Raw genomic sequence first — 17,639 nt, 5'->3', positions numbered from 1 at the left:
TTCTGCTCTGGCAAGGGGGAGTCTCTGGGAAGCACATAGGCAGTGATTCTTCACTGTTACAAAGGCCGGGATTGTTGGCAGCTTGACGCCCCAGAAAGTGTCTAATTGACTTGACTCTCTCTAGCTGGGGTCCGAATGGATTTTCTGCCTCAGGATATCTTGGCGTTATAGTGGACCTGTTGTTTCTGCTGCCCTCATGATATTCAAAAGTGCATTGTTGGAGCAGAAAGCGTGAGTCAGAGCGGATGTGCGGAGGGAGCTGCCTGTCACCCCATGAGCCACTGCCAGCGCACAGGAGCGAGACAGGGTCACCTGCCAGCTGCACTCAGAGGCTCTTGGAGCATCCCAGAGTGTGAGCTTGGCTTGATGGGTACAGCTGACAGGCATAAATCTGCCCTTTGCATCCCAGGGAACATTAGCATGAAAATATCTCTGCTAGTTTAGCAATGTTTGTCCACTCCAGTGCATCTCCAGTGTGGGCTTGGTCCAGGTGCCTTCTGAGCTGGGCAGAGGCCTTGTCAGGTATCTCTGTCACCTTGCACAAATGCCTGTGAGTGCTTTACTGTCATCTGTGTCAAAATATGTAAGTGCCACCACTGGTGCCTGTCTGAGGAGGTAATTCCCTGCAGGATTGGGCAGCTGGGCTCTGCAACCAGCAAAGCTGCTGGAGGTGCTTAGGCAGGCATAAGAGGATTTGGTGACACCACTGATTAGTGTTGAGGGCCTCATTACGGTGCTGGTAATTGAAGGTCTCCCAAGGTTTAAACAGGCTGGGAATTATCTGCCCTCAGAGGCTGCACTTGGCTGCATGGGATGGTGCTTTCTGCAAGGTAGGCAGTGCCCTCCCTGAAGCAGCCTGGCACTGGGGATGGTGGCCCTGGCCCTGAGACCTTGGGGATGGGACCCACACTGGGGGGCAGTTGTGGGGCTCAGGGAGAGAGAGGGAAGGCCTGGGGAGAAGGAGAGGGCAGGCTGTGCTTCTGCAGGTGTGTTTGTGGTGCTGCTGTTTGAATATGCTGCTGTTGGTAATTGCATTAGCCCGGTGGGGCTCCGGGCCTAATTTCATTAGCTTGGTGTCTGTGGTTATTGCTGGACATGAGAAAGGGCAGGGCTGCATGGAGAAGGGCTGATGCAGCCCCCTCCTCTCCATCTCCAGGGAAACACCTTGCTTTTGGTGACTTTTGCCTGTCCCAGGCCAATGCCAACCAGTGCAACAGATGGATGAGGTCGGCTCAATCCACTTGTTAGCTTGGAGAAATCCAGTTTCAAGTCCCTGCCCTGGCACTGACTTCCTGTTTGGCCCTGAGCAGGTCACCTGATGTCTGTTTGTCCACCCTCAGAGGCCAGCAGGGAGGAGAATGGGCATTTTTGGCTCCTGGGGCACTCAGCCTGGTAGCCCCTATTGCACCTCATTAGCCATATGAAGGGAGCCCCAGTTCTAACACCAGCACTCCATGGGCAGTGGGTTTTCCCTGGGATTCTGTCACTCTGGAGCAGTGTGGCAGGAGGAAGATGAACATGCAACTGTGGGATTATAAAAGCTGCAACCTTTTCATTTGGTCATATCTATGGCATCAGTATCTACATAGACTGCCTCTGCCTTTAAACAAAGATGAGGTGGGGCTTGTGGAATTCTTGAACATATTTGGGGTTTTCCTGGTTCAAGGAAAAGGGACCATATTTAATTTCCAATTTTCTTGGTGCTGGTGCAGAGTGGGATAAAATTATTCCCCTGTAGACCTTTACACAGTCAGGGTCTGGCTCCAGACACTAGCATCCTGAAAGGAGTAGTACTGGTGGAGGAGTTCTTTGATATGCTATTCCAACACACTGCAGAAATATTCTCTGCAGTACAGTGGCCTTGGAAAGCTAACTGGGAGGCAGGCGAGTGAGCTGGGGATCCCAATACAATGCTAGCATCTTGGTTGGCTTGAACAGTTCTGCTTTGTCAAGAGTCCTGCTCTGACTGATGCCCCCAGGTGTGGCTGCTGGATGCCCACTGGCAGCCCTGAATCCCATCTGGATGCAGCATGGCAATGGTTTTCATTCCTAAATTAACAGTGGCAGTCATAATGTCTCCTCCTTTTACACAACAACGACAATGGGCGGGGGAATAAAAAGCGTTTAATACTTTGAAGCTGTGAATTGTGCTATTCTAGAAGAAACTGAGGGGGCTGCCTCAGTAAGGTCCTGCAATACTACTTAAGAGAGGCTGGGCTGGCTCCTGGAGTCTGTCTGTCACAGACTGATTTGGGTGCAGGGACTGGAACTTCTCCACACTCCAAAATCCATGGTGGTCTCCTAAATTAATTGCCTGCCACTTGATTTGCCTGAGGAAAGGGCCTGGAGGGGTTTCCTTGAAGTTGGTCTGTGTGTGCATGTGTTCTGCAGTGCTAAGCACTCACTAACCCAGATCTGCTAAAAATCAATAAAGTAATCCACTTACTGCTTGGGACTGCCAACCTTTTTAAGGAGCTCAGAGCTGTTTTGTCTTCTTTCCTCTCCCAAAGAAAGAAAAGAGCTGTGAGGAAGGGGGTGCTGACAGAGCTGGTCTAAAATCAGGCTCTTTGCTCTGGGCAGATCAATAAAAGTAATTCCCTACTAAAACTTCATTAGCATGGAATTAAAGCTGCTGAGATCCCGTGTGGTGGGTAAGAATTAATGGTACTGCTAAATCTCGGCGTGGTTGGTGCTTAGAACACAAAGCCGCTCTGCTGCTCACACCTCCCCATTCCCAGAGCTGCCAGGGCTGAACTGAGCATGCAGCTGGCTCAGCCCCTGCTCTGTCCCACGGCTGCTTGGCAAGGGCACAAACCCTCTTACTCAGCCTGAGGGCATGTGACAAGCCAGGCTGGGATGGCAGGGAGGTATGACTCAAGCAGGTGGAAGCGAAACTGCTGTGCAAGAGTGGATTTGTCTCAAAACAGCATCTCAGTTCTGAGTGCTGGGGGGCACTTGGGGAACAGGGGTACATGGACCCACTGTGTCTCTGCATGGGTGCTGGACAGGCAGGCTTCCCATCATGCCAGCACTTTCCCATGACACCAGATCAGAGAAACATCCCTCAGGCAGGTTGTGTGTGGGGCTGCACAAAGTCCTCCTGTGTGGAAGTTTTAGATCTTATTGAGTGTGTGTGTGTGTGTGTTTGTGTGTGTGTGTGTGTGTGTGTGAAAAATCACTTCTTTTGGAAGCAGATTGTTTGCTAGGCTTTTTGATTGAAAAATTTTTCTTTCAGTCTTGTCACAGAGGAAAAAAACTTGCCCTGCTGAGAAATCCAATTTTCTATCAGGGGATTGAAACAAGCCACCTTGCAGCCTGTTCCTCAGCAGTGCCCTGGGTTTCTGCCTGCAGGGCATTGAGGTATCCCTGCCTTGTGCCTGGCTTTTGCTTCCTGCCCCTAACAAGAATCCCCAGCGTGGCTGTTAAAAGACAGCACTGGAGGCAAGGCCAGGGTTATCCTGAAATAGCAAACTTTGCCTACAGGTTAGAAATCCTTGTGGTTTCTGGGATTGATGCCACTTGGATTAGACAGGGTGGAGCGTGGGGCAGCCTCCACTGAAACAGGAGCTGTGCCTACAACTCCTGCACCTGGATGTAGCTGTGAACACTTGCAGGATGGGCCTGATCTGAGGAAGGACATTCACTGGGGATGTCCTTTTTGTATGTTGGGGTGGTGGCAGGACAGGACACAAGCTCAGCTGAACAGGAGAGGGACAGGACATAGCACCACACATTCAGATGGTGCTGTGTTGTGCTCTCATGCTGGTTATCAAATCCTTTAGTCTCTCTTCCCCAGAGCTCAAAACTTGTGGCCAGTGAGCAGGATGTGTAAGCACTGGTGCTCAGCTGCCTCTCCTCCTTCAGAAACAGTTCTGCAGTGCCATTAGTGTTTGTGCAATAAAACAAATGAGATGTGAAAGGTGGCCAGATAGAAAATACAAGAGTGATCTCTGCTGTTTGTATTCCCCCTGTGAGACTGCAGTTGCTTGGTGGTTTTTTTGCCTCAGTAGAACCTACTCTGAATACTGATCTCTTGTTTTCTTTTTTTTTTAACTGTGAGAAAAAACAGTGTGTATAAACATGGACCACAGCTAATGGGCTATACAGAATGCTGATACCACTGCCTGCTAACCTCCTTGCTCCTGACAGCAGGCAGGTTATCCATTTGTTCTGCTATGTGGAGATGCACTCCCAAATGTTAGGTTCCCATTCTCAGGTAAACTCTAAGTCCTGGAGCTGATCTGATGAACCCGCTGCCCATTAAGAGCTGTGCATCCATGTCATGGTGTCCTCCTGATACTGCACATTACCAAGTCCTCACACGCAGATGGAAGTGCAGAAATTGGAGGAAACAAAATTACCTTTTAAAAATAATTTAAAGGTAGTTAATATAAGGGTGAGGAAAGACCTTTTCCCTTGTTTAAACTCTAGCTAGAGATAAGTGGATGTGGCAATGTCTGAGAGCAAAGGAAGAAACAGAGCTAACAAGGGTAACCTTTCCTTCTGCACATGTGATAGCTCAGGGCTGACTGCACCTCAGTCAGCATCTGCCTGAGCTGCTACTGGGTGCTCTGAACAGCTCTGGGCTGGCATATTCCATGCCTTCCCCTTCCAGCATGCCTAGTGCCAAAGGGCAAAATGGGCCCTGGGGTGACCTGGAGGGATCCAAGTGCCAGAAGGCCGTTGTAGGATGCCAAACATCCTAATCTGCTCTTCCCTCTTTTTGTCTTGCCACTTCCATACCATGCTCCCCATGGTCCCCATGGTTCACAGTCTCCCTGGGAAGGCAAAGCCCCTTACTAGCCCTGAGCCCCCTTTCTCTGCCATGTGGCCGATGGGTCTGCAACCCATCTTCTCCTCCAGCACATATATAAGTGCAGACCTCAGTCTCCGGTCTCTGGCAAAATTCCTCCCTCCTCCATTCCTTTGAGGTGGCTTCATTTGAGGCTTCCCAGATCAGAAACCAGAAACAGTGGGCTGTGATGTTGCCTGTATCCTTGCCTCTGCCCAGAATTGCATGAGTTTGGCTGGGGCCTTGCCAGGCAGGGAACAGAGGCTGTTCCTGATTTGGAGTACCAGTCACTGAAGGAGGCAGTGCTGGGGACTTCGTGGGGCTCTGCCCCAGCCTGGCAACTGGCTGCTTGTTTCCACTTATTTCTGCACATTTCCTGCAGAAGTTCATTGTCAGGATGGCTGGGCATTAGATTGAAGTTGTGGATGTACATCTGGGGCTGCCTGTAGCCTAATGCACTCTGCTGCCCTGGCTGTGAACTTCACTGACTGTATGCAGCATGGATTGAGCCCCCCCGGGCTCTGTCCTGTGTCCCACCTCTTCTCAGCCCATACGGCTTTAGCAACTGGTTAACGACGTGATGTTTTTTGATGTGGTTTGTGTGTCTTTTGTACTCTTTTGGGTAGGGTTGGGGATGAGAGTTGAGCTTCCAGCTCTGCTAGCCCCAGGAAGATCCCGGTCCGCCTCAGCCTTGGCTGCATTTCCTACGGGTGACTGCAGTCCAGCACCACAGGGCCGTGACTTGATGTCGGGAGCACACCTGAGGCACGATTTGGTGTGGGATGGGAGTGTGGATGTGGAACTCCTCTGGGCGAGGGCTGGTCCTTTGCCTGGCCAGAGAAGCCCTCCACATGGCCGGGGTCGGTGTAACTAATCCACCGCATCGAGTCTTCACTGGTGGAAAAGCAAAGCACCCCCCTCCTTCCCCACGATGCTCCTCCCCTAAACAACTTAACCTCTCCCCCTCCTCCCAATTTCTGATCTATACCGGAGCCGTCGTGCATTGATTGGCGTCTTAGCCAGGCGATTATGCTCGCTGGCCGGTCCGCCGTGAATTCGAAGGGAGCCGAGCCAGCTGAGCACGGGAGCCGGCGCTGAGCGGCGGAGAAGAAGGGCATGTCTCAGCCCGGCCGGCAGCTGCTGCCGGCGTGAAGCGAGGATGAGGCCGCGGGAGGAGGCAGCTGCCCTGGCACCCTCCGAGAGCCCCTGCTCCTGCAGAGCCATGTCCCGACCCCGGCGGGCTGCGCTGCGCTCTGGGCAGCTTTGAAGTTAGAGGAGGCAGTTGTGTTTAGAAAGGCAAGCGATGAACTGAAGATTAAACATGTATGGGAATTATCCTCACTTCATTAAGTTTCCTGCAGGCTTTGGCAGTAAGTATTTTACTTGCGTTTGCAATCTGTGCCTTCTGGGTTAGGTGGAGGAACTGATCCTGCAGTAGGACTGGAGGTGGGGGGTATAAAGGGAATTTAAAAGCGTGTTTAACCTAGCTCGGATGTGGCTGTAACCTACAGTGCCTGTGTGCTTGTGAGTGAAAGCTGTCCTGTGGTTTTATGTGCTGTGAACTTCTGCACAGCCAAACCAGGCTACCTGAAATTTTGCAGGCTTGAGTCAAACCACTGCACTCTGCTTTGAAGTTTAGTATATCATTTGGGAGATGCATCTATGTGTCTGTGTGAGGTGGCTTGAATCTCTTCATTGAAAGAACAGGATCAAACCAAGTAAGCATCTTTCAAATTTAATTTTTATTAAGTTGTTTGGGAAAAAATTACTTTTCAAACATAAAACACTCCCCGAGAAAATTTTGAGAGGGCTATTTCCTTGCCTTGTGGCTGTCTCCTGCCCTTGTGACACAGACACCACCATAATCGTGTGAAGCTGTGTCAGATTAGCCAGGTGAGGCTGCCTACGGAGACAGCGGAGGGCTGGGGCTGTGATACCCCTGTGCACACCACCGTGAGCAAGCCGTGGCTGACAAAAGTACTGGGGCTGTGCCAGGGAACTTAAAGTGCATGGATGTGCAAAGTCTTAGTATCTCTAGAAAACTCCTCAAGTTGTTCCCAGCCCTTCAAGGTGGGTAAATGGCTCTAAGATTTGCTCCGGAAGCCCTCAGGCTGTGTACATAAGCCTGTTATTTCTCTGCTGGAGGAGCAGTTCATGCAGACATCAAACTGCACATGGGATGTTCCCGCTATGTGTATGGGTTTCTTTTCCCCTCCCTCTTGCACCAGATGCTCACCTCTGGTAATTCTCCAACTCCAGAAAAGTCATTGGTATTGCATCAAGTCATCATCGAGTTTCAAAAGCGCGCAACTTTCCAAAATACTTTTTTAGGCTGTTTCTGGAGAAAAGAGATGACTCCTTGGGAGAATCTATTGCTCACTGGTGTTTTTAAGGACCAAACAACGACCAGCTGAACTCTTTCCCATTGCTGTAATAAGAGTGAAACAATGAAAGTGTTATCTGTATTTATTTGTTACTATTACAAATTTGCAATGAACCAAAAGAAAAGTGACATTCAAGCTGATCTTCATAGGAACCAGGCAGAGATCCCTGTAGAGACAAGGGTCACAGCACTCAGCAGAGCCTTTGGGAGATTTCTAGGAGAGGAAATTGGTAATAGGAGCAGAGGGATTGCTGTTCCACCAATAAAGGCGAAGGGACTGTTCTCCAACAGTTCAGTATATTGGGAGTTTAACTTTCATTTAAAGTATTAAACTGGTGTTTTAACCTGCTTCCAACTTGGTATTAGAAACAGAGGTGTTTTCTGTATGTGAATGCCTCTCAGAGATGCAAAAGCATCAGCGAGCTTTTGTTTGGGATGCTTTAAAATAGCTACTCTGTCCTGTCCTGTGCTCCCTGGATGGAGGTTACCACTCACACTCCACTCAAAAGCCAGAGGGCTTCCATGTCCCTGAGGCAGCTTGGTGACATGCAGCTCCCCCTCCTTGGGTGGTTGGGTCTACAGAGGGGGATTTCTGGCTGGTTGAGAAAGCGGTAGCTGCCCTAGCCAGACAGCTTTAGGGCCCATGGGCTGTGGGAGAGGGGAGTCAGGCTTTGGAGCAGGAGAGATCGTGGTGACCACAGAAGGGAGGGAGCTTCCACTGCCTTGGGTCCTCACCACAACACCCATGCAGGCAGCCTGCGTATCCATCAGGCCCGCAGGTGTACGTGGCTTTGCTGCTCCCCCATCTTTTGAAATAGCTGTGAAACTGTTCCTGGACGTGCATCGGGGGGAACATCAGCATGCAAGGGCAGTGTCCACAGTAAGCTGTCAGCTTGTAGCATTCATTGCACTGTGTTGCTGGAGGGCAAAGTTAAGGTGATGTGGCTGCTGCTGTTCAGTGTGTCTAGATCTTATTGCATTCAGATTTCCTTTAGCTCTGAAATTCTGGGCTTCATTTGGAGCACAATGGCAAAAAAAATACTAATTGTGTACTTGCTGTCTTTTTCTTTGCTTTCAGGTAACTGTTACATCTGTTTTACCTTAATTTTATCTGCATTCAGGTTAGAAATAAGGTACATGTTTACGATGGCATGTATAACACTTTGATCTTGAACATCTGAATAGCACCACCAAATTTGTCTGAGAAAGTACATATGCAACTTGGTCATAAGCACATGATTTGTGAAGAGAAAAGGACAATCAGACTCCAAGGTGTCAGATGAGTTTGTAGAATAGCAGGGAAAATGTTCAGATGAGTCACCCTTAGACATCTAAAGCAGGAGATGTGTGCTAAGGCTGGGCTATAGGAGCAAAAAAAGGGCTCAAAAATGTGTTTTTATTCTCCAGAAGGATGCGTTTCACCCAAAGCCTAGCTCCTAGGGCAAGGAAAGATGCTGTGCTGGCTGTCCTCTCTCTTTGAGCACTCTCTGGCACAGTTGGTTGGGGACAAGAACTAACTTGGCTCCTCCACAAAGTCTCTTTTATTAGTACTCATGTAACTTGGCCTGTGGCCACACCACCTCCGGCTGCAATCTTGTCAGCTCTCCCAAGCAAAGTGGGGTTAGGCCAGGTCGTTTGGGGGATAGGGAGAGGAAAACCCAGATTGTGCCTGGAGTGGCTCTGCTGCCTGGCTGGGTGGCTGGCTGGCACCTTTTTCACATGTGATGGTCCCAGGTTTTGTGACCTGCAGGATGCTTTTTTCCCTGGATGTCATAGCTTGCTGTGTCCATTCCTATAACTGTGGATGTGAAGATGGAAAAGAGCCCTTGGACCCAGCAAAGGTGTGAGAAAATCCAGTGACTGGGCAACTCCTGCATCTAGGAAAATGCAATTTAAATTTTTTTTTTTAATTTTTCTTTTAAAGCAGGAGACACTTGCCTTCAATTGCCTGGGGCAACCACAGATCCTGCAGTCAGTGGGATCCATTCTCCTGGGGACCTGTAGCCTCTCCGTGAATTCAAAGACAACTGTAGGAATTTGTGCATGTTTTTTCCTGGTGGCTGCTGGCCAAGTGGGAAATCTGATCAATCAATCATGAAAAACCCTTCAGCCCTCAAATTCAACAACTTTTTCTTTTTTTTTTTTTTTTTTTTTTTGAGATAAGGAGCTTTATCCAACTCTTATGTGTTACTGTGGTCACCAGGGGGATGTGATACCTTGTTAGGGTAAGTAAATTTGGCTTGCAGTTCATTTTTAATTACTTGATGTGTAGTTGCTAAAGGGTGCTGGCTCAGCAGCAGATGCTATTTTGAGGTCTTGGCCTGATTTGACTGAAATTAGACAGTGGGTCAATAGCTTAGTATGTCCAAGGACATTTGGACATAGTACACAGCTTCTTGTGGCCAGGTTTTGGATGGCCCGTGTTTGCAAGGGAGGCAGAGGAGCATTACCAAAGAGGAGAGGGAACAGCTCTTCCCACGACCTGGAGAGCCAAGGGAAACCTTCTGCTGCCCTGTGTAGGTCCCTGTTGGAGAAGCCCCTGCTCACACATGTGCCAGTACACCTCCTGAAAGTTTTGCTCCTTGTTTTTAGTGGTCAGGGAAGGTTGCATTATTTATTGACTTGGAGTTGAGCAGGAGGATAGAAACACAGGGATTACTGGTCCTTAAAAGCAAGGCAAGCCCACTAACCTTTCTGCGGGATATTAGCATGGCAATCCGTACTGTCTGTGGGAATCTGCTTGGACAGTTAAAAATATCACCAGAAAGGGAACAATTTTGTGGTTTATCTTCCATGTAGTAAACAAAAATGACTTCTGCAGTCATAGAAGCAAAACTTTGCTGGATTCCAGTTACCATGGGTACCCTGCTACATAACTGCAGCCAGTTTCAGGAGTGTTTCTCACAGGTATTTCCCCTTCAAGGTTGTCCCCAAGGACAAGCTGTTTTCCAGGCTGTACCTCCCACGCACACTCGTGCTCCTCTCCTGAAATCAGCCCTTCTCTGTCTCTTCCCACTTCTCAGTGCTTTCTGATCTGCAGAGGATGAAGTATCTGCAAAGTCATGTGTCAGGCAAGGGAACTCACACCTTTAAATGTTTGTGCCAGTGAAATGAACCTTTTCTCCGAAGCCTCAGGAGCACAAGTGTGTTTTTCATTATTTGATGACTTCCAGCTTTTGATTCTCTCTGATATTAAAAAGGAAACTGTGAATGTTGAAAGTATCATCATCTGTAAGCTTGCCAGGGATCTTCAAGGACTGCTTTAGACCTTAGTTGATGTCAGACCCCAGTGCTGAACATGGGTATTTCTCTCAAGGCTTTGCTGAGTGTTAGAGCTGAAGGGGCATTAGCCAAAACAAATTTGCAACCTGTGGTGGTTAGACAGTGCATGTTGTGCTTGGATGTTTCTGGTCTCTGCATTCTCATTCTTCTTTCTACTCAGATGTAAGTGCTGAAACTGATGTTTGCTGCCATTTTTTGTGTGAAAATCAAGACAGTTTTATTGGTTGCAGCCTGGATGCTTCTCTTCTTACTGCCTTCACCAAGGTATTTGGGGTCACTTGTGCACTCTTGCAAAAGAGGAGTCTTTGTTTCCATGCCTTCCCCAGCTTTACCTGTGAAGTGCTTGGAGCACAGAGGTGCATGCAAGGTGCCTTTATCGAGCTCACATTGGTTCAGTTTAGCTGTGTTAGCCCAGACCTGGCTGTTTAGCCTTGGTGTGGTGGACCTGGAGCTCTTGTGCTCTGCAGGTGCATCTGTTGGGTACCTACACATCTGCTGTGATGTAGATGGTGTTCTTCCACTGATTTATGAGGCTATTCATGCAAGTTTCCTATTCCTGGACTAGGATTTTGCTAAAGTGAAGATGAAACACAGTTGGAAGTCGAGTATCAAAACTTTATGTCCTTGCTCAGCTTCAGTAGCCAGTGGGTGAATATAATGCTGTTGTTTATGTCCTCAAGGGCAGTATTTTCAAAATGCAGAGAACTGTTTCTTGGGGTCTTCCTTCATTATTTTTTCTAATGTCAGCAGAGATGTCTAAGCTGGCACTGGATATGATCCTTATTCTGAATGCTGAAGCAACAGGATGGATGCTGTGTCTGCGTGTGTGCACACTTCCAGCTGCTCCCTGCCACAAAAAATGCTGTAATTTGCAGAGGCACTTTGAAACAATGAAGCACTCAGATGCAATTTCTTAAGCTTTGCTTCCTTCAAAGAGAAGGCTGGAGTTTGTGTTTCTGTTCAAGCGAGTTGGTGGAGAATTGATGGAGGCACTGGGTTGTCTGGGAACTGCGTGTTTGCAGTGGAGATACTGGAAAATCCACATAATCCTCCTGTCCTCTCTTTCCCTGCTCCTCCAGGGGAGAAATAAATGCAATATCGAGCTTCCCTGAACTTGGACGGGAAGCTACCTGTCCACGCATTAATGTGGAGAAGGGAAACGGGGAAGAAAGACAAACAGCCCCACTTGTGGATCAGCAATAACCAATGATGAATGTGGAGTGGGCGGCTCAAAGCAGCAGCAAGCCCTGGTGCTCGATGCAGGTCTCAGCTGGCCTTCCGCAGCCGGCGGGCAGGGCCGTGCAGCCGCAGAGGCCTGGCTCCCGAGCGGGGCTGCCCTGGGCTCGGGCCCCGCCGCGCTGGCCGCCTCCCCGGCCCCGCTGTCACCTCGCGTTACCTGATGGACACACTGCAGGCCTGCCCGGCCTGGGTAAATGTCACCTGTGCCGAGTGCCGCTGCGCAGGCGGGGGCGGCCGGCCGTGGCTGGCGTGCGGGACTGAGTCCTGTCTCCCCAGCCCACTCTGCTCTGTCCCAGAGCTGCTTCCCTGCTACAGAGCAGCTGCTCGCTGGCCCTGCACCGCTGCCATTTGTCTGTCCCCCACATGATGGGAGAGAATACCTCGAGTAAAGCCATTCCATCCCGGTGAGCCCAAGACCTTTCTGGGTTCTACTGGGAATTGTGGGACACAGACCACCAGTATTTTCTCGGAAGTCATTTAATTTGATTATTTTCTTTCAAAACTTGAAGTCTTGGCTGTTTGCACAGTCCAAACCTCCCTGGCTTCTGTGAACTGAAACAAGTTTGAGCATACTCAGCTGAGCGAATAATTAATCCCAGTGTCAAGGAAGCTTTGGCATGGCTCTTCCTGCACACCTTTCAGCCATGAAAATTGTTCCTCTCACAAGCTGATGGTCTGCTGACAGTCATTTCTTATATCCCTCTCAGAGCACTCCAGCCTGAAAATGAGAATCTGAGAGGAGGATTTTCCCCAGGTGCAGGAGAATGCATTTCCTTTCCCCTGGGGACTGGCTTAGCAGACTTACCCCAGAAAGGGACTGGAAGTCAAAGTTTTTTGTTATTTGTGGGCTTTTTTGTCATTGCTGTTGTGCTTTTCGAAATGGGAACTTTATTACAATTTGTAACAGATGGATAAAGTTGTTGTTTGGTAACTGGAAGGTTTACACTGCTGGATTTGACCAAGGGGTTTGTCAGAGCCTTGGCAGGACACTGTGGCCAGGCACTGTAGAAACAAGCATGTTAACTCTGGTTTGTGTCATCAAGCCCTGGCAAAGCCTGACTTTACACCTCTGTGCTCTCCAGTAGGTATTGTCATTTATCCATCCATTCACCTCCATCAGCAAACACTCCTTCATGCATTCATGCTTCCTCTTTGGTATCTCATTGCTGGGGTAACAGAGGTACAAGCCCTCTAGGTTTCCTGGCTTTGACCTTTGATCCCATCCTAGGGTCTAGGGGGTTGGGTTCCCCTGGGCACAGCCCTGAAACATTTGCCCCTTGGCAGGGATATGAGCACACTGTGGGGCTTGCCCTGGCCAGCAGCCTCCTTTGGTGAAAGCCTTGCTCTGGGCCCTTATGAAACTTGGAGCCTCTCTAATGGAGAAACTTAGCAGTGACAGTGTTTCTATAAGGTCTGGCATAAAAGCAAACATTTAAATAACTCTCCTGGGTGTTTTTTCTTATTGGTTTAAATCTTCTGCATGATACTTTCAAAATATGCCCTTTTCTGTGTTAATGGAAAAGGATGAAGAATCATTCTTCTGCTCAGCTGTCCTGGTGTGATAGATCTCTGCCCAATATCCCCTGCAATGACTTATTTTCCAGGCTAAGGAATCCTCAAAGGCAACGTTGTTTTCCTGGTTGTTTAAAGAGGCGTAAAACCAAATTCTTTCTAGGTCTGTGCTATACATGCTGGGGAGGACTGTGTGTTATGCTACCACAGGTGATGAAAAATGCATTTGCTTTTCTCTGAAGCCAATAATGGCTCAAGTCAGGATGGTCCTTTTAAGCCCCAAGGTGCCTGTGTGAGCTGAGTGCTTGCTTAGGTAATGGGGGGGTCCAGGCAAACAGCACATCTCTTCTGCCCAAAGCTAAAGGCACTCTGTCTCTGGGATGAAGGACTTTAGTGCTTGGAAGCCATTCCAAGGTTGGGATTTTGCTGTCTGCTAACAGAAAACAGGCTCTATGTCTCCATGATGGTGGCAGGGGGATGTGGGGTGGCTCTGTGGCAGCAGGCAGGAGCCCTGGCCCTGCCTTCAGACCACCTCGCTGCCTCCGAGGCTTCTGCTGTTGTCACTGAGAGAGCTTCCTTTTGCTGCACATCGCTTTCCCACTGGGAGAATTGATCCAAAAAGCCAAAGCAAGAATTGACAAAGACCTTTTCTCCCCCTCCCTCTGCAGAATTAAGTCTGAAGTGGGTTGATAACGGCGGATCGAGTCCTCCTTGACTCTGACAAATGTCTTTAATGTTATTCAGCAAGCTGACCTTTTCCCGTCTTTATTGTGCATCTTCCCTTTGAATCAGATTTGATTGTTACTTCAGGTAGAATAACAAACACTGTCACGTAAATAACTTTGCAATAATGTTAAAAGGAGGAAAAAACACAAACAAACAAAACACCAAAGCACTGCCTTACTTGCAAATGCAATGGGAGACTGTATCCTCTGTGCCAGCCACGAAAAACCAACTGTGTGACCTTCCCACACAACGTCTTTGCCTTGCTACTCCAGGGAATGATCTCCTGTGTTGAAAAACCAACAGAGAAATAATGGTTCACAGAAATGTTAATGACAGCTAATGCTAACTAGGGCTGGTAAATTCTAAGGGAGGGAGAAAAGGTCATGTAAATCCTTAAAATGCATCTAGATATATGACCCATTGGGACTAGTGGGCATTTGATGCCTAGATACCCTCTGAATATTTGAGACTGGTCTTACAGAAGACAGTATTTAGGCCTTGGTTGAGCTGTTCAGCCTCAGAGTCTGCCCTGAAGTGGCAGTGATCAAGGTGATACTGTTTTTCTACACTACCTCTTCCTCAGCAGGGTTCGAGGGCAGACTGATCTCATGGGGCTACTGTGAGGCTCAACTTGGCGATGTGCACTGCAGCTCTCTAGTGTGGAGAGAGGGAACCCTCTGTCCTTGTAGCTGTGAGACTGGGCACATCTGTGTGGTCAAAGAATGTGCTCTGATTTGTACAAATCAGGAAAAATAAAGGACAAATTATTTTGTGGCTGCCTTGTCCTGAAACTTGCATTGCTAGTGTGTCACGGGCAGTTCCTGTGTTGCTCCAGCTCCTATGAAAGATGCTGGCATTCAGCTTTGAGAGTGAACATGTGAAATGGCACAGAGGAGACACACGTGGGTGGGAAGGGAGAAAACTAAGCCGTGGGAGCGCAAGGCCAGAGCCATCTCAAGGAGCAAAGGTGCTTCATAAGACATGGGGAACATTCAGAGTTTCCAGCCTGGTTGGTGGGGATTTTGTGATTTGAGTAGTGTGCTGTCTCTAGAGCTGTCTTGGACAAAAGAAATGAGACTTCAGGGAAGAGTACAGAGAAAACCAGCCTGATGCAGGCAGGCAGTGGTGCCTTCTTCCAAGTCTGCTGAGGCACCGAAGCAGAGAAGGAATATTTTGTTATTAAACATTATCTTCACAGTAAGTTTTGCTGCTGTATATAACTCAGTTTCCTGTACTATAACCAACATTTTGTTCTTTCCCCTTTATAGTATGAGGCCTGTTTGTTGGTTGGTTTTGGGGCTTGGTTGACATCTGAGCTGACACAACTGAGGCTGGGCAGCTGGTTGCTGTGCACTCAGCCATACTCACGGTGTACTTCATCTCTGCTTCTCTCTGCAGATTCCCCTGTGCACGCCAGCTCCACGTCCGTGAGCCTGTCCTCAGGCCTTTCCACGGGGAATCCAGTGGAGGGGTCCCACAGCTACCTCGAGGCCCCCACAAACGCCTCGCGGGCGCTGCCATCACCCATGAACGCCATCGGCTCCCCGGTGAACGCCCTGGGCTCGCCCTACAGGGTCATTGCCTCCTCCCTCAGCTCACACCCAGTTGCTCTCTCCTCAGCCCCGGGCATGAATTTCATGACACATAGCAGTCCACAGGTGGGGATGTGCACACTTTCTTTGCTACAATTCAGTGTTCAGGATGGTAAAGTTCCAAAACTTGAGAGAGAGTTGGCTGGTGGGGAGTTTGGTCAGTCAAGGAGTTCAGCTGTAAAGAACGTCTTCTAGCATGTGTACCTGCATAAATCACCTTTGCATAGACACAGAGACCACACCAGTATCTGTTTCAAAATACCCTACATGATAAGGGAAGAGAGCTAATTTCCAGGTTTGTTCTCACTGTGGGTGCAGTCCAGCTCCCCTCAACTGCATCTATTGCAGTGTGTAATTACTGTACATGGAAACAGACAGGATAGCCAGGGGCTGCAGCACGTGAAACATTGCCTTTCTTCCTGCAAAAGCATATCTACTTCGTTTCATTATTTGGAAAGGAGATGGACTTTCTAGGGGGAGACAAATGTTAATGCTAAATGCCAGCCACCTACTGTGATGCATATAAACTTGGCCTGCAGCAAAATGAAGCACTCCCATCCTTACTGCCTGTGCTCACGTGGGTGCTGAGGTTTCCCTTCCAGACAAGGGGGAGACCCAGGTGTTAGGGCTGATGCCTCCCCAAAGCCATGGATGGGCTGGGAGCATCCCAGGGTGGCTCTGTGGGACAGAGACATGCTGCTCCAAAAGCCTGGCACTACCTTCTGCACGGGTTGTGGCAGTGTGGAATTTTGACAGAGAGCTGAAATGTTCTGGGAGTCCATATCTAAGTGAAAATTCTGCCTCTTATGAGCAAGATTTTGTGTTTTGTTAGTGGGACCTGAAGGTAGGAAGTGCTCAGAAGCCTCATGGTTCCTGTTGAAAAAGCAGCAAGGAGATGGTCACAGAGCTCTCTCTGCTCCATACCTTGCTGCTACTCCTTGGAATGCCTGGAGCTCTTCTTAGCAGCTGGAAGGCTGGGAGAGGATGATATAGGGAGGCCCCTGAAGAGCTCTGAAAGAGGATAAGGTTTGACTTAACCTTTCCCCAGTATTCTCAACTCCTTTGTGGGCCCTAGCTGTCAGCAGTGGGAATGCTGGAGGATCCCTCTTCCCCTTGCACCAGCTAACTGTTCCCCATGGATCTAACAGTATTTGTGCCCATGACATCAAGGACAGGATGGCTGGACAGGAACTTGCAGCAGTATTGGCTGGTTGGAAGCCTTTCCTTTGGGGTTGGGGATGCTCTGGGAAGTGGTTTCCCCAGTCTGAGCACTGTGCCAAGTTCCCAGATCTGAGGAGAGGGTTCCATTTGTGTTGCCTCTAATGCAAGGAGACAGCTGGACCCTGGGGATTCAGCAGGGAGGCAGCTAATGGATTTGGGTTCAAGCAGTTGTCCCAGTTATCATACATGATTGCACTTAACCTGCAGGAGTCAAGCTCTGAGGACACTGATGGCTAGAACTGCCCTGTGTGTCCCCCTCCCATATACCCTCTCTCCGTTTTATTGTTTCAAAGTGCAGACAGGGAGAAAGAAAAGGTGGTACCTGAGTTCTGAGTAACATTTTAAACCATAAAAAGTTCCTCCTGGCTCAGCATTTTGCCAAGATGATGGACACTTGTACGGAGGAAGGGGTTTATTTCTCCTTTCCTTGGCCTGGATTTTGAAGCATAAGGATTTACAGTTGCCAGTGCCTGGTTTGAGTCTCTGCCAGGGAGATCAAACCTCTGTTCCTCTGGGCAATTTTTCCCAATACACTTTTATTTTCTAGTGGAGCAAAACAACTTGGCTCCTGATTTTTGATGGGTAGTTTTTATTTTCCATGTTATTAGACCTTTGAAGCTTTGAAAATGAAAGGACAGTGGTGAGGGAAGATGAGAACAGGCTTCACCTTTTTATTTTTCTAATGACAGGTCCAGAAGTTCCAATGGGGTGACCTCTTGTCCTTTACTGAAATTTACTGTGGAAATTATCATACTTTTTTGTGGGAAATGGGCAGTTTCTTGGAGCAAATGGACAGCTTGCAGGAATGTGCATGAAATCTACTTTTTAAATGTTATGGAGATTGGAATGAAAGCTCTAGCTGGGTCTTCATCCAAACCCTTGTTTTCTATCC

The 17,639-nt window shown here is 48.7% G+C and overlaps 1 protein-coding gene across 3 annotated transcripts in view; it reads left to right on the top strand.

Moving 5' to 3' along the window:
* RXRG (retinoid X receptor gamma) overlaps positions 1 to 17,639 on the top strand; it is a 37,211-nt gene that overhangs the window by 9,967 nt on the left and 9,605 nt on the right. Inside the window, exons 1-3 of one of the 3 annotated variants that reach the window (XM_069022842.1) lie at positions 5,758 to 6,162; positions 6,394 to 6,510; positions 15,333 to 15,592. In XM_069022842.1, coding sequence (XP_068878943.1) covers positions 15,461 to 15,592 — 132 coding nt within the window. In that variant the 5' untranslated portion in view covers positions 5,758 to 6,162; positions 6,394 to 6,510; positions 15,333 to 15,460. Of the gene's footprint in view, positions 1 to 5,756; positions 6,163 to 6,393; positions 6,511 to 15,332; positions 15,593 to 17,639 lie in introns of those variants that run through there. The other 2 variants (XM_069022841.1, XM_069022840.1) reach the window with 2 other exon arrangements.

Source organism: Aphelocoma coerulescens, chromosome 8 (genome assembly GCF_041296385.1).
Source record: "Aphelocoma coerulescens isolate FSJ_1873_10779 chromosome 8, UR_Acoe_1.0, whole genome shotgun sequence".
In the NCBI taxonomy this organism is placed as follows: domain Eukaryota; kingdom Metazoa; phylum Chordata; class Aves; order Passeriformes; family Corvidae; genus Aphelocoma; species Aphelocoma coerulescens.
Note: the sequence above shows the minus strand (reverse complement) of the source record. Positions and strands in the feature narration are given on the sequence as shown.